At 39.3% G+C, this 16,988-nt stretch overlaps 1 protein-coding gene across 3 annotated transcripts in view; it reads right to left on the reverse strand.

The window, feature by feature from the left end:
- The window catches only part of LOC113652782 (protein jagged-1b), a 47,673-nt gene extending 37,336 nt beyond the window's left edge, over window positions 1-10,337 (reverse strand). The window contains exons 1-2 of one of the 3 annotated variants that reach the window (XM_027162063.2): window positions 10,320-10,337; window positions 1,827-2,129 (exon numbers count right to left, since the gene is read on the reverse strand). In XM_027162063.2, coding sequence (XP_027017864.1) covers window positions 1,827-2,111 — 285 coding nt within the window. In that variant the 5' untranslated portion in view covers window positions 2,112-2,129; window positions 10,320-10,337. Of the gene's footprint in view, window positions 1-1,826; window positions 2,130-9,605; window positions 10,270-10,319 lie in introns of those variants that run through there. The other 2 variants (XM_047822693.1, XM_027162062.2) reach the window with 2 other exon arrangements.
- Window positions 10,338-16,988: the final 6,651 nt, after the last annotated feature.

Genomic DNA, 16,988 nt, shown 5'->3' on the forward strand with positions numbered 1-16,988 from the left:
TTATACATTACGCAAAGTTTCATAGATTCAGCTTGGGGTTTCTAGCCTCTGTCTTTCGCGTCCGTCTACGTCTCTGTGTATTTAAGTCTTTCTATTTCTTCCTTTCTTCTTTTCCTTCTTTCACTATTGTGCTACATAAAGGAGGAGATAAAGGGCAGATGGAAACCCACGGTACAGAAGTGGAGAAACAGTCAGTCACGCTGTAATTGAGCAGTAATAGCCTGTGAGAGTAATGTTAGAAGGGAATTAGCCTGATCCATTATGGGTGATAAGACAGAAAAGGTCGATCTTTTGGGGAGAAGAGAGAGGGGGAAACGAAGGAACCAAAGAGGCCAAGTTTACAGGTTCAAGAGAAAACGAAGACGAGAAAAAGGACCGGTATTAGACGGTTAGATGAGGCGAGGAGAGTTCTGAAGAAAAGTAGATACGAGATATGATTGTTCTTATTGTCGAGAAAGCTATTTATGTTAATAAGACCAAAAGCTGAACGTTAAAGGAACTAAATACAGCAGCACATTAGAGAAAGATGAGAGAGAAGAGGTCAGGATGGGAGTAAGAGGCAGAGCTAAGGAAGGAAGAACGTAGAACCTAGAGAGAATTAATCAGTGTTTACTGCTTCTGTGCCTTACGCTTTCAAACCATAAGATTTTTTATCCAGTATTTTACTCAACGAACTCCAGTACAGTCTTATTTTAATGTGAGTCTTTGTTTAGTCAAATATATTTGACTTTACAGTATCACTAGAACACTGTTACCTGTCTTATAAATGTCAATATTTGTTTATGTTACGGATTGATTTTTTAACATAACGTTTGCAAACATTTCACTCTTTATCCATCATCATGTACCACTCGGAAAGCTTCAAATAATCCGACTTTAGTAAAGAAACCTTCAACAAACGTGCCAATGCTACGTAGAGTCAGTTCTGGTTTAATCACAAGTGTGTTAACGCCAAGTAGACGTCAATATCTGATTGTCTAAAGATGGTTTCATGTCAATGGTTACACCTGAGAGATCTTTGTAATTCAGACTGTTATCGTTTTCAAGCAAAGGAAAAACTATGATGCCATTTATCTTTGTCAAGTTACCGCTGAAAGAAAGAAAGTCATGACAATAATAGAAGGAAGAAAGAAAGCAAAGACATATTTTAACGCTGTGAAGAAGAGCTTTTCCAAAGTAAAACAAACCCGTTACTCTCTGCCATACTAACTACTGTATGTATGTCAGGTAACTAATGTAGCTGGCAAATGCATTTCGTATAAAACTTACTAACTGATATAACATACCTAATACTGTACTTTAAGCGCATGAACACTATCTAACCTGAGAAAATTAAATGCTCCTTTGTGTACCCGATCGATTAATACTAACTAGGTCACAATACTAATTTCGGGTTCATTATCGTATCGGTATCCAAAAGAGGCAAACATTTTTCTGGACATCAATATATTTGGCAGGTGCACCTCTTATAATTATAAGTTAGAATTCCCTACCTCCATTGAGACTAATCATTGAATGGGAGAGGAAAGAAAGTAATAAAATTAAAGCCATGCAGTGAGTAATGAGCCAAGATCTGACACTTATACTACTACAGCAGAACAGTGGATAATCAACATGATGTTATCAATGCCATCCCAATTTCACACCAACTAAAAAGCCGTCAGGTGAAAAGAAGACTTATTAGGAAGAGCACCTGACCATGAATGGCAATTTTATTCCTTTAATAATAAACGCTACTGGTTTTGAGAAAGAACTGATGCAACCCCAAGGTATATGTGGCAATTTGTGATTCATAACCTGATTAAATAATATAAAGTAGAACTGACCGGCCAGGCGTATTTGAATGGGATGACAATCCGGCCTGCTTCAAGCCCGTGATGATGCATGCCGTGGGAGTTTCCACCCAGGACCGGTGTGATGCCTGTACCAAACGTACATGTCCCCACTGGTAACACACGGGCCTGGTACTCCTTCAGACAAACCCTGAAGTAGGTGTCACACTGGTCACTTTGAGGACATCGCTGTCCCTTGCTGGACTGGAGGTCACAGCACTGACCATTCTGTAGAATGCCAAGAGAGTTTTGCCACTGGCGGATCTGCAGTTCAAACATACCCACTGCATGCACAGCCTGGATGAGAGAGAAAAGAGAAAAGAGAGAGCAATAAAGGAGATGAACTTAACAAGTCAAAGACATACCTGCTGTCTGAACAGGGCAGTAAATCATTATTTGGTAATTATGTTTTATTATGTGGTATTTATTCATGTGGCAGCATTGCAGTGCATTAAATCCTGTCAAGTCAAGAGCTTGAGTTAATGTTCATATAAACATCATCGGGGAAAATGTGAGCTTGATGGTGCTGACCTCAGCATTATATTTTTTGGTGCCAGATTGGCTGGTTTAAGCCGGCTAGACTACGTTTAAGCTGCCGGGAAGTCTATGCTAACTCAAATAATTACTCTTTTCAACCACGCTGAGCATTTCAATGCATTTTTGGCCAACTATAGATAAGGAGAGTTTGATTCACACTGAGAACTGAGAACATATTGCCATAAATATGCATTTTCAGATATATATTTTATGTGTTATTTAACATATGACCTCACAGGAAATGATTGGCTTGGATCATGTCACTAATCAAAATCATACCGTTTAATTTGTCTTTGACAAATTAACCTATAATCTTTCAAGGCTGCTCAAGTTCCCTAACATACTTCCTTTGTTTTAAAGGCAGATAAGGAGGTGAATTGAGGCTCAGAGCAGAGGATAAACAGCTCCAGAGACCTCTCTCGCGGCAGAGTGGCGGAAAAATCGAATCGGCCTGTCCAAATGGACTGGCTCAACCCTCCTAACATCTGTAAGCCCTGTCTCTATCTGTACAATCATCTTACCTTATCCATCTCAATCTTTTCCCCCTCTGGTTATTCTACCCCCTCACACAACCAGTCTCTTTTGCCTCTTTTCTTTCTCCCTTGGCAGCTATTTCCTATACTTCTATGCAGTGCTCTTTTTCTTTTATTCGGTCTTGTTATCAATACCACTCCTTTCTTTTCTTTGCACTCCTCCCCATGGATTGCAGACATTGGGAACATGGCTCCTGTCTTTCTTTCATTCTTGTTTTTTTTTGTTTTTGTTTTTTTGCTCACTCATTTTATATTGCTTCTTGCTTCTCTTTCTCGCTCGAATTGGGGACTAGCTGTTGCTCTATTATTTCGGCAATAAGTTCCTTTTTGCTTTTCATTTATAATTTTCTGAGATTGTGAGGTGAACACACACACACACACACAAACCCACAAGGGCACACAAACACACACATATATACACACACACTCTCTCACTTTCAACTAATAAGCTCCACAGTGAGGCAGAGGGTCAGATCAGGTGCCACTTAGATGATATTGCCCTTAAGCCTTTCAATAGCAGAGAAACTGGCACACACACAGTCCATGAAAGCAGACAATATACAATTATAGTGAAATGCATAGCGTCCTATTAAAGCAGAAGACAGAAATTTCTCATGGAGAGAAAGTAGACTTTAAGGATAATGCAGTTTAAATAAAACAATTATAACCTGAGAAATTATTATAATTAACGATAATAGCGTTGTGGAAAATAAATTACAAGCTTTCACGTCTGAACGTTCTGGATGTTCACACTTCAGCCTGGATTTTAACTGATGGTGATGGAGTATCGGTCTAATCAGGCTTCTAATGTTAGTTAATCATTCATAAGTATACCATTTTTCATGACACGCTGTATTATGGAACGATATTTGTAACATACTGACTGGCTGAAATTGTGCAGAAATGGCAGAGCTTATAAATTTAGGATTCAGTCCTGATCCATTTTACATTCCCACAATTCTTTGCAAAGCAGATGAACATGTAAGTGAACAAAGGGCAAATAAGTGGTGAGTCAACATGTTTTTTTTTTTATATATATATATATATTTTTACACTGTATAAATAATTTAATTAAATATTTTCCCATATGCATCATCATCATTACTCACAAATTAACGGTAGATTTACCACAGGTCACATATCGATTGGAGACTACTAAAGCTATCAGCGGTATTGTCAAATATCAAACTGTTTCTTTATGATTCGAAATAGTAGCATATTTCAGAAATATGACTGATATGCTTTTTAAGCTCTCAACGGTGCTGCAATTAAGGGGCAAGCAAGAAAAAAACAATATGGAGCACAAAGTACTGGTAAAAAAAAGACTTATTGCTTGTTGTGACTAAATATAAAGATATTTACGGAAACAAATAGAGAAAAATCATTTTGAGACATGACGATACACAAATTTCACAACACATCACATATTTCCCAGCATGCTCCATGGCCTACAAACATGACCTCAATGGAGTGCACTTTCCGGAACACACAGGAACTTCCCTGTTCACTGTCATCATCATATTAATCACAAAAACACACATTTTCCAGAGCCATGGCAAAAAAGGACTTCGTTTTACTCAGTTCATCACAAACAACACACTCATTTCACTTTGCCTGTTTTGACCTTGACCATATGCAGAAATGTTCAGGTGACATCTCACAATGCAAAGTTTTAAGTGTTCTTTGTATTTAGTCAGTCACAAGAGTTTTTTGGAGCCACAGAAACTCTGCACTCGGGTACAGCATTGACATTGGTCCAGATTGTCTGAGAACAAGGAGCTAAAGCCATCATCTCCTGTGAGCCATTCTTCAGACTGCTCCAATGTGCATTCGATCATACGCCCAGGAGCAGAGAAGCCAACCTTCACACAGCGAGCATGCTATCTACTCACTTGAGTTCTCGACCTTCACAGTGGAAAGTGGCTAGAACAACACCTTGCCCTCAAGGCTGTGTTTCATCGTGGACTGAAACCAGAGATTCTCATATTTTTTAGCATGCCATAATGAGCAGCTCACCATTGACTCAGCCATGGACCTGCTGAGCAGACTCTACCACCTGCTATAACCAGCCATCTCTCTGCACAAAGAACACCTTGCCTTAGGCTTTCTCACACATATCTACTTATACACATGTCCCAAGACAACACAATCATCCTAGTCATTACTAATTGTTTCTCCCAACACCTCAGTCCGCAAAGTCCCTGCACCTCAATACTCTGCCCAGTGTCCCCTCTGCTTTTCACCCACATCATCTGCAACTTTAAGATCCCCCAAGACACTGTCAAACAAATCCAGCGTGTGGGGAATGTTTTTGGAGAAACTGAGGGTCACTTTTAGCCTCACTTCTGGCTATCATTAAACAGCCAGAAGACCACTCGATTCCTATGAGTTCTGTTCAAACCACCCAGAGGACTGGACCTCCAGAGTAAGCCCTTTTGAAAAAACCCAAGCTTTTTTAAATTATAGTTTAGCTCAAGGTTTTGACCATGGTAGTTTCACACTTTCTTGCCTAGCCCACTGTGTGTTAACCACCTGACCTGTGCCTGTTTAACCTTGCCTAAAGTTTTGGTTTTGTGCTCATTAAAGCTGCCTTACCTACATTTGCATCTGCCTAAGTGTCTCTGTCCTGTACCCAATGTCATGCCCAAGTGTGTCAACCTACAAACAGTCAAATCATGCAGCTCCTCTTCTCTTGATTTTCTGCCTCCAAAGCAACAGCAAAGGCAAACAACTCCTCATCTTTATGTAATAAAACTGATAGGAGCATTGTTATAGTTACAGTAAATGCATCACGTGAGCACTCCAGCTGGTGTCAGGCCACTAATTTGTCATCTATCAACCCAGATTTAAATGATTGTGATAAGAAATACAAACAGTTCCATAAAGACATAATTTGCTAAGGTAGGTGTTGAAGGAAATGAGTGATCTGCACAGACACGCTTGGGATGAACTTGACAGCTGAATGTGTTCACCAGACCTTCTTACCTTCTTTGACAGTAGTGCCTAACCTCACTCATTTCTTTCTCTTGTTGATGAATGCTCCAGAATAAATGAAAAAGCCTACCTAGGGTCAGTCCAATAACTTTTGGACAAATAGCAATTATGAAATATCTAATGCCCAATTAAAATAACTGATGACAGGCTTAGCAATAACTGACACACACAAGACCAAATCTACAAGTGAACTGTAGGCACACACACACACACACACACACACACACACACACACACACACACACACACACACACACACACACACACACACAAACAAGGAATTTGGGGTATTGAGGGAAAGTAAGACTTGGTGGTGCCTCATCTCTCTTTGTGACTCCAGTCCCAGTGAAGCTGCTGAATGCCTGCTCTGTCTTCCCATTATTTGAGTGTGGCATATTGTCCCATACTACCTCCTAAAACCTGAACACATCAAACGCTGGGCATAGATAGACCACTGGCCATCACTCTACATCCTCTTTCTTCCCCTTCTGCCATCCTCCGCCAGGGCCATTCCCTACATACCTATGTTTCAGCACTTTCACTCCCTCTCTGTCTCATGGAACTGCATCACAGGGAACATTAAACATGGCAGACGAAACACGACTATCTTGCCTGAGAGAGTAGACAGAATGGCCAATTGCGCTGTGACTTTTGCATCAATGTTAAAATCCTAAATAAATAATCTTTGTTTCACAATTCACCGTTTTTCAATACAGAAAGTTCCAGAAATATTGATTATCTCTTTTCAATTTGAACAAATTGAAGCTATTTTAATATAGTACTGATTTCCAAGTGCTGCTCTACAATCTACTAAAAATGGCTTCACACAAGAGCCACTGAAAATGTAATGTTTATAGCCCATACCTTCAGAGAGAGTGCATAAAAGCTCAAAGGTTGTTTTTTTGCACCATTATTCACCAGGAAAATGGAGTGTAGCTCCCCATTAAACTTAATTTTATATAGCGTTCATTTTTTATATAGCCTTTGGCCTAAAGGCAAGACACTTGTGAGCGAGATCATTTATAACTACACATATTAAAATAATTATCACATATGCTGATACCCTTTCAGAAATGTATGTTTAAATTAATTACTTTTTTGTTAGTTTTTGAGCAGATTAGTTCCATATTGTTTAATTAGGAAAATACCAATCAAATATTGTATGTAGTTTTAGTTAAAATCTTATTAAAGATTAATCCACAGAAATCTATAATGATTAAAAAATCTCTATGTAATATCCTAATCACAGACCGGAACAAACATGCAAGATTTCATGAACACACAAAACTGTAAAACTAAGATATTGGTTGTGTTCCCAACCAAAGTGTGAGTGCCAAAGCATATAAACCAGGAACCAGGAACCCATATACAGTATATAGGGATATGTTGTTATGACTAGGAAGAACTTAATGATTTTTTTCTTCAGATAATCTAATAATTGCAGATGGACAAAAACAGTTAAGTAAAAATCTGTTTTGTTGTGGTATTATTTATCGTTACAGTTAAAGATGATCACCGTGACCAAACTTCCTTTCTATTTCTAGTATCTTGCTATAAAGTAATACGCAGACATTTCCTTGAAGATCCGATTATAGTCCAATCATATCAACGACATCTCTAGCACATTAGTGAACAATCCTTTTTGGGAGCTGGAAAACTCATATTGCTTCATGAAATCAGGTTTTTAACAGTTTTACAAGGTTTAAATGGATGTTGGAACGTTATATCAACGTTTGTTTAGAAATGTTTTATAGAATGAAGTCTTCAAAGAATCTATACAAGAGTAAACAGGTTTTCTGTTCTTTACACAATACTGAGAAATGTTGAAACCCTTTATGTGGTAATCACCCTTATCCTACAAATGCAGTGGATAAAGATTAGGTGGAAAAATGTTGGACTATTTCTTTAACCCCCTGAGACCCGTATGCTACTGTTGTGTACATTACAATTTCTACTGACTGTTTCTCTCTTAATTCATAGCTGATAACTATAAATTGAATTAGTGTTTTCAAGGAAGCAGTTTCACAAAAGAATGATACGTAACAGTCCTCATATAAGGTTGGTACAATAAATATATATAGACAATGAAGTTGTGAGAAAATGTTATGTCCTCATATGAGGACATTCGGGTCTTAAGAGGTTAAACATGGCTGCAACTTTGAGGGCACTTTTACCTGAACAATGAACCTGGAACGTACGGGTAATGGCATTTTCTTTCGTCTTTGCCAATGAGCAATTGAAGCAACTCGTCACTTCTTTCATCTATTTCATGGCTCTCTCAAATTACATAGCAGAGCCTGAGAGATAACATGGCAGCATATATTTAAAAATGAGCCTTACATCATACATCCCCGCAGCTATCATAAATACTAAAATATGAATCATCCATCAGTCGTATTTCTCTTGCTAAGGATAAAACAAAATGACCAAAAACAGACCTTTTATTGTCTTTTACACCTTGATAAACTGCATTACACAGGTATTATTGGCTCAGAAGCCTATTCTCTGCAAACTGATATGGCTGCTCCATGCTCTTTACAGAGCCCCACAGAGCAACAAACTGCAGAACAGTACAAGAGAAGACTGCAGTGTTCTCACGCCCTCAGGACCAAGCCAGGCATGAGCACACACAGCAGTAAGCTCCAGAACATACACACATCCTCTCAGCTCAAAGGTTTGTCCCAGTCAGGATCTGACCTACTCAGTGGAGAACACAGGCTTAGGTCTGAAGACCTGAACTCAGGCTGGATGGGCTGGTGGCAAAAATAAAACCAGGTTTCTTAGAAAGTATGTGTTCTCCGAGGGGTGCGTGTGTGGTCAGTTCATTCTCACAACACAGCAGATCCCTATGGAGACTCGTGACAACATTTAATTCAGTCACACAGACAATGCAGCCAGACTGCACAAGATGTATTCCTCATATTTCCTTTAAAGCTTTCAGTTTTTCGTTCTGGGATAAAATGTCTGGATGGTATAAAATGGTCAGGATTTCAAAATGAATTCAGGCAACGGAGTGGCTGGAGGTTTCCGACATTTTTTTACCCCGACAGATTGTTTATCTGATGTAACAATATTACACTAAATGGATCTGCTTAAATGGAAAGTCACAGCAATAGCTCCAATATCACACCCTGCAATAAAAGGCTTAGGCTAATATTCTCTTACTATTTTCCATCCATAGCAAAGGTATCTGTCATTCTTTTGCCCCACCACTGTCTTATATTTAGGTGACATATATATGGTATACATTGTCAGGATCTCAAGAATCAAGGTCACCCTATATTTTAAATCCAATCCTTATATTTGTCTGTCCATTGTAACAAAATTCCAAAAAAAAAAGAAAAAAAGAAAGAAATCAATTCATTCAATTCAAATGATCTCTAATTAAATCCCTTGCACTGGAACTGTTTATGAATGACCGTCTTTAAACTGTTTAGAGCAAAATTAAATCATAGCACAGAACAGGCAACACCGCCCACACGAGTAACAAGTGCAACAAAGAAAGCAATGAACAACAGGTGGCTCTGAAAAAACAGCTCTCATGCGCAATGTTTCCATGCGCACTAAAAAGAATACGGTTGTAAAATATGATACGCAAAAAGGTTGCACCGTCAGCACTTTGTCCAGAGAGCAGCTCGAGTAGATAAAGTCCAGCCTGGGTTAAGAAGCAGCCGAAAATAGCGCGTAAAGCAGCGGGCTTAGTGCTTACCAGAGCCTGGAAAGCGAGCGCAAAAAGGAAAAGAGCGGTTCTCCGGTGTCCCCGGTCCATCAAACCGTCTCTGTCTCTGGTCATCTTCAGTCCTAGCAATCCAGTTACGCTGTGTTGACTCTAAAAAACGGGGTCATGACGCTGAACTTGGTTTAACATTAAAGAAACACAGTTATAGAGCAGCAATGTGCAGTGCAGGTAGGATGAGTGGTCCACCTGGACGCGTCTCGGTCACCGATTTCTTCACACACACTCACACACCCACACACACACACACACACTCAGTCGCTCACACTCCCACACATTCCTCCTCCTCTTTGACCTCCTCCCTCCTTTCCTCTTTCCACCTGCTGCCGTTAAGAAGCTTTGGATGCCGGCTGACTGACTTCAGCTCTCATCCTCTTTAGTCTCCCGCTGAATTGTTCAGTTCAGCGCCGAGGCGCAGTGGAGCGCGTTATGAAGGGCGGGCGCGCGTGTGACAGAAAGAGAGAGTGGTGTGGAAACTAGCAAGGAAGAAGCCTGTGCGTAAAGAGGTTGCCAGATTTGGGGCGAGTTTCGAACTCAACGTTAGAGGGAAAGCATAAATTAGTGGTTTAAATAAATTGTAAATGCCATTTGTCAGGAAGTCGGAGGTGTGATCAGTGTCTTTAGTGAAATTCTGGTTTGGAGATAGAAAAAAGAAGAAATGGTCCAAACGCTGAAAAAGTACTTAACCTCGCCAACGTGCCCTCAAAGCCTTGATTGGTTTTCCATACTAGCAGCTCTGACAATAGCTGTTGGCTGTTAATACGCTTAATTAACGCGCTCTTCTAATACTGTATCGTTTCTATGGTAACAACTCAGTCACCGGGATCTAATCTTAGCCTAATAATAAAAAGATTTAGATATTCAACAATGAAAAATACAGATTCGTTGACATGGTGGAGTTCTTCAAGGAACTGTTTGTTCAGCATTTCGGGATGTAATGTCCTGTGGCAGTGCTTTCTAACAGTATATAAAAAGTTTGCACTTTACACTTTGATGTTTTTCACTAACACGTCAATAACTTCTTGTTTTTAGCTGCCATAATGTAAGTATAAAATTTAACAGGGACTAATTTGTTTCTATAACATTAAAGGTGATTATGAACAGTTAAAAAGCACCATTCCTTATTCTTCCATCCATCCATCCATCCATCCATCCATCCATCCATCCATCCATCCATAGCACTTATCTTTCACAATGTCACAGTCAACCCGGAGCCTAACCCAGGGGACACCGTGGACAGGGTGCCGACCTATCAGACACAATCACACACATTTATGTGTACACACAGTATATGCAATTCAGAGATGCCAACCAGCCTGAAACACATGCCTTTAGACTTGGGGACAAAACTAGAATAGCTGGAGAAAACCTGTGAATAGAGCAATCTCTGTGCAAACAAGGTAGTAGCAGGAATCAGGAATTATTGCAAACACTCTTTTGTGCAGTGGATAGTGTTTATAACATTGCTAGTGTGACAGATTTAGTGTCACTTAGTTGTTGTTTTGGTACATTAAAACCCACTTTAAACACATTAAGTGTTTTAAAATGTGCTATCTGCATTTTACCTCCCAGCTTCCAAGGGAATTATTACTCAAAATGGCCCAATCTGGCAACACTGTCCCCCCAAATTATTTCAAATTTCTCTTGGTTACTTCTAGGAATGGCTGTACTTTTTTTTCCAGACCACTTTCCTTTTAAAAACAGCAAAGAAATGAATCATATCCTTCTGAATGTTTGAGATGGTTTCCCCCCTTGTAGTCACAGGATTACCATTGTGGGCTATATTAAAACCACCCCAGTGAGAGCAAATTTGGTCACATATTGTTGTACATGTATTCTAAACTACACAATACTTTAGACTACAGTTTATTTTCATGATGCACATGAAGTACATTATTGAGCTTTGCTGACAGAGTATTAGGAACATAGTGAATGAAGCTACATAATAAAGTGAATGGAGCTTAATTTGATGCCTACGGAAAAAAAAACACCTCTTAAAAAAACTTCTTGGAAATGGAGGGGAAATGAAACAGCTATGAGTTATTTGAGTTGGTCAGTACTACAAAAGCTTTAACAATACAAATTTAACAAAATACATTTAACAATATCTCCAAGACGTATTGAGACAATGTTCCATAACAACAATATTACCATATTAGCATATTGTTCAGCTCTAATAACCAATGTAACCCCTGCTTCACACACACACTCTCTCTATCTCTCTCTCTCTCTCTCTCTCTCTCTCTCTCTCTCTCACACACACACACACACACACACACACACACACACACACACACACACACACACACACACACACACACACACACACACACACAAACAGGCATTGATTTTTGTTGTACCTGTGATGTTGACTATACACTGGATTGTCCTTTCATCTACAAAATTAGCAGCACAGTTCTTAATCTGTAAAAATCTTCCTTTAAAACTTGCTTTAATCTTCTGTGCAGCTTTTAAATTCCCAATATGAAGACATAGGCACATTTATAGTTTCTCCCCAGGATGTGCAGCAGATAGCATGTTCATTCATGTACCAGCAGGGAATCGTTAGTCAATAAGCATGACTGTATTGAGTCACTTACTCAGCACTAGACAAGCACTCACCAGAATACGTCAACTTGAAGCATCTTGGACCGCATGCTGGTCTGAGCAGTGCTTTTTTTTTTCAGCATGGTCACAAGACACTGAAATAAACTGACAGCTTGGCTTTTCAGGCTGTAATTATGTGGAAGCCGGTCAAAAAAAAAGGATACGGATGGTTACGCGTACATTCCGCTAATTGTTGACTGAGTAATTCTGGAGAAGTGCACAATTTTTTGAGAAACAGAAATCCTTTGCCAGCTGAAGTGATTGCTAAACTCATTCATGTAGACACACTTAATCACAGAGGGACAATAGACATACTGGTTTGTTTTTGGGATGTGGAAGGAAACCACACAACTGGGAGGAAACCCATAGGGAGAATTAACACATATAGTAACCCAAGCTCAGGAACCTTGGCATTGTACCTGCTTCTGTACCTGTATCTGCTTCTAAAACTGTGTCAAATGAATTTATATTTATACTTAATTTACTTGAATGTAAAATGCATTGAGTAGCTCCATACTTTTCTTCTTTCTTTGGGTTTTCCAACCTTGTATCTATCACAGCAGCAACTGACCGTGTTAATACTGATGTTATTGCAAACTCTTTGAAATAGTGCAAATATATCTATTGGCATTTATCTGAAAAATCTCCCTCAATATGTTGTGTTTCTTTTATTAACTTGCTGAAACATACTACAAAGCACACACACTGTGTGACTAAAATTTCATACAGAAGAGTGTAATGAAATAAATGGCACTTACACAACAGTATTATCAAATTCTCAAATCTGACTGATTAGATGGGGTGGATTCATTTTCTGTCAAAGCAGCTGACAATAAATGCTGACCGCAAGGAAAATCACAGGTTTAGATTCATGCTCTTGTTCTTATAGATACCATTTGTACAGTAACAGTTCATTCACAGAAACTTGCTGGTAAACAATTAAAATAATCTGGGGTTAATAATAAACGGATTAAAAACGTGTTATCATTTAACAAAGAAAAAACTTCTAATCTTTATTGAGATGTTTAGTTAATGGAAGGAGTTTCAGGTGTCAGCTTTGAATCATTCATTCATTCATTTTCTACCGCTTATCCGAACTTCTCGGGTCACGGGGAGCCTGTGCCTATGTCAGGCGTCATCGGGCATCAAGGCAGGATACACCCTGGACGGAGTGCCAACCCATCACAGGGCACACACACTCATATTCACTCACACACTACGGGCAAATTTTCCAGAGATGCCAATCATCCTACCATGCATGTCTTTGGACCGGGGGAGGAAACCGGAGTACCCGGAGGAAACCCCCGAGGCACGGGGAGAACATGCAAACTCCACACACACACAAGGCTGAGGCGGGAATCGTACTCCCGACCCTGGAGGTGTGAGGCAAACGTGCTAACCACTAAGCCACTGTGCCTCCAGCTTTGAATCAGCAGACTTGATATTTTCCGGTTTCTCTGTAACATGACAAAATTTTTTTTTGATAATATAAGTCTGTTATTGAAAATTAACAACTTGCTGCTGGTAACAGTAACTCTCCTTCACACTGGGCTGTTTCACACCATACTGTTGATCAATTTTCCTATAACAGCCCATCCTGTTGTCTTGTTTCATTCCATACTTCAAGCACTCTTCCAAAAAATAAAAAAAAATAAAAAAACAACAAACAACAACAAAAAAATCCCCCCACACACCCACCATTTAATTCATTGTGGTCAGTCAATTCAAAAAAACATTTCTTGCACTAAGCACATCCTGTCTGTGGTTTATAACATTTAGCCACATAATGCCTGCTGAACAATGCCACTACTTTCTGTTGTAAATAAAACAATTTTATTGAGATCAAATTTGTTCTCATTCTCCTCCCCTTCTTCCTCTCATTGGAATGAACTCATAGCTGGTGTTTTCAGCCCTGGCAACCAGGCCGTTTCCCAAAGCAGAAACAGAGGACTCTTCAGCACTTTGGCCCTCATTAGCATCTAGTGACCCTGACCTCAGGGCCATGGACTGAATATCAATCACATCTTCTTCCCACTTACAGCACTGAAGAGGCGGCTCTTTGATTTAATAGCTGGCCCACGCGTCACTAGAAAAAGGCAGGGATTTCATTTTCAGTTCCATAGTAGACATCTACGATGCTACTAAGCCATTATTTCACCCTATACAGTGCATTTTTATATAGAATATTAAGTGGCATGATGAGATTTAGGCATTTGAAGTTCTTAATGATTGGCGCCATCTGCTGGGCATAGAATTATAAAGCAGTATATACACAATACAAACTTCTATACAATGTATTGTATTCGTTATTATATGCATTTCCTGTTTATTTTAATCAGTGTTCTGCAAAAAAAGGTTAAAAGCTTTGATGTGAGAAAAGAAATTTTTCTTAAAAGCAACAAAATGTGAGTGAATGTGTTTTTCTGGGTGGGAAAAAAAAACGCACTTAGGATTAGACCGTAGTCGTATTTTCTTGACCATGGTTTAAGGGTCTAAGGCTGATCAGTTCTTCAGGACATCCTGGCCCTGCAATGAAACCACTGATCGTTACTGTATGAAGCTTTTGATAAATGAACCAGACTTATTCCATGTATGAAAAGGGCACAAAATGAGCCGTGAACCAGCGAATCAAAGAGGGCAGTGTTGGTGGAGAAGGGTCACGAGGCTCGTTGCCAACAACATGGAAAAGACGTGTACGTATTGTGAGTTGGTCCAGAGATTAAGGTCGGCATTTTCTCAAGGCAAAAACAGAAGTGTGTGAGGATTGCGCATGCCTTTAGACTGACTATGTCTACAATAATGTACAATGAACGTTTGCCTTCGCAGGCTCGTTTTAAGGCTTAAATGAAATTTAAAGAACTCTAAAGAACCTCCAGTACAACGCTGCCTGAGGACATAGGACTTTTTTTTTTTAAAAAGAAGACCAAGACCAAAGGAGTTTTTGCTGTAGGGAGGTTCCACTTCAAGGCTAGCAGCTTCAGAGTAGCTAGCACACGACCCTGCATTGCTTGCAGACGGTCTGGGACAACCTTTTTTGCTGGCCAGCACTTCAAATAAAAAGCAGACAAGGACACAAACAAGCAACAAGGACTGGTACTCGCTGTTATAACCTCAAAGACATGGACAGGGCTCAGTTCTCTGTGAAGTGGAGGTTTCAGCACAAACTAACGCAATGAGCCGTGTCAATCCTAAACAAATTGAAAAAAGATGCTATACAAATTGCCCTGAAACATCCAGTAAGTGGAAAGGTTAAAGGGAGAAGGATGTGGTTAGTCTAGACAGTGCAAGGGTGCAGGGATATTGATCTTATCCTTGTGTGGCCTTTTTCACAGCACTGATCTAGCTCAATCTGATGTTTCAAACAAATTTCACTAAACTTAAGCAACAAACAGGAAGATGCGGTACATCTGAAAAGGGTGGGGGGATTTAAACCAAAAGGATCTTATTATACTGTCAAATCTGTTTTCATGTTAGGGTCATATATTCTAAAGATAGCAAACAGAACAGCCAATAAAGCAGAGCATGTATTATAAATGCCATGTGTTCAGATGTTTTGGTTTTTCATCAGCAAAATTTTTCCAGAGACAGTCTGAAGATTTATGAGAAACTCCCGTCCTGTGGGAAGGACGATGAAAGAGCAGTGTATAGGTCTTAACATTGAACTAGCAAGCTGACAGAGCCAAGTCTACACATGTGCATGAGTCCCACCACGGTCTGCTTTTACATAACCCACCCAAACATGCATGCAAAACAATAAAGCTTTGTGGCCCTTGTCTTTTATTTTTAGGACATCATTTCCATGGAGACTTCCATCACTATGATTTAAAAGTAAAATCCATAAATTGCAAGCATCCTTTGGTAAAATTGGGTATTGACAAAAAGTTAACTTGTGATTCATTTTATTCATCACACTCTACAATTATAAGAGAAATCTTACCTTAAATAAGAATACTTATTCTAAAGAAATTAAGTGTGCTTTTTTTCTTCCTTTTTTAGAATTTCCATGTCTCATTTAGCAGACAACCTGATCCAGAGTGACTTACAATTTTATTTCAATTTATACAACTGAGCAATTGAGGGTTAAGGGCCTTGCTCAGGGGCCCAGCAGTGGTGGCTTGGTGGACCTGGGAATCGACCTTCCTAGAATCAAGAAAGCCCTTTCATAAACTCAGAGATGCCCTAATAGAGTTGCACTGCTGTTTTGCTCTCTTGACTCCCAGGAATGGATGACTTACATTCTTGGAATTTCAACCTTCCAAAAACAATTTTCTGGCTTTAAAATAAATGTTTAGCAGAACCTTGCCTATTATTGTTTAGACATTTCTTCATGTAGTTCTCCGTAGTTCCTTAAGCCGCCTTCACACTGCACACGACAAACGGACACGACTGTCTGTTTTGACAGTCGCACGTAATGTGCAATATGATCGTGCAGACGTCAACATGGGAGAGAAGCGTGATTCTGGCGGTCTCCGAACACCCGTTACTTTATGATCCAACTCTTGAATCATACAGAGATGCTTACAGGAAAAATGAAGCATGGAAGCGTGTTACGGAAATGGGCTAAATGTTTGCAAACTTAATTAGCATTTATCATGGTGAGTGAAGGTAGGAGTACAAACAATTAATGCAATCAAGAAAGGCCGCGAATAATTTGAGGAAACATGGGAACAACATTAAAAATAATACAAATATAAATATTAATGTATTACTTTTATCAATAACAATGTATTTAAAACCAAAAGATTGTTT

This window comes from Tachysurus fulvidraco, chromosome 13, assembly GCF_022655615.1.
Source record: "Tachysurus fulvidraco isolate hzauxx_2018 chromosome 13, HZAU_PFXX_2.0, whole genome shotgun sequence".
Taxonomy (NCBI): domain Eukaryota; kingdom Metazoa; phylum Chordata; class Actinopteri; order Siluriformes; family Bagridae; genus Tachysurus; species Tachysurus fulvidraco.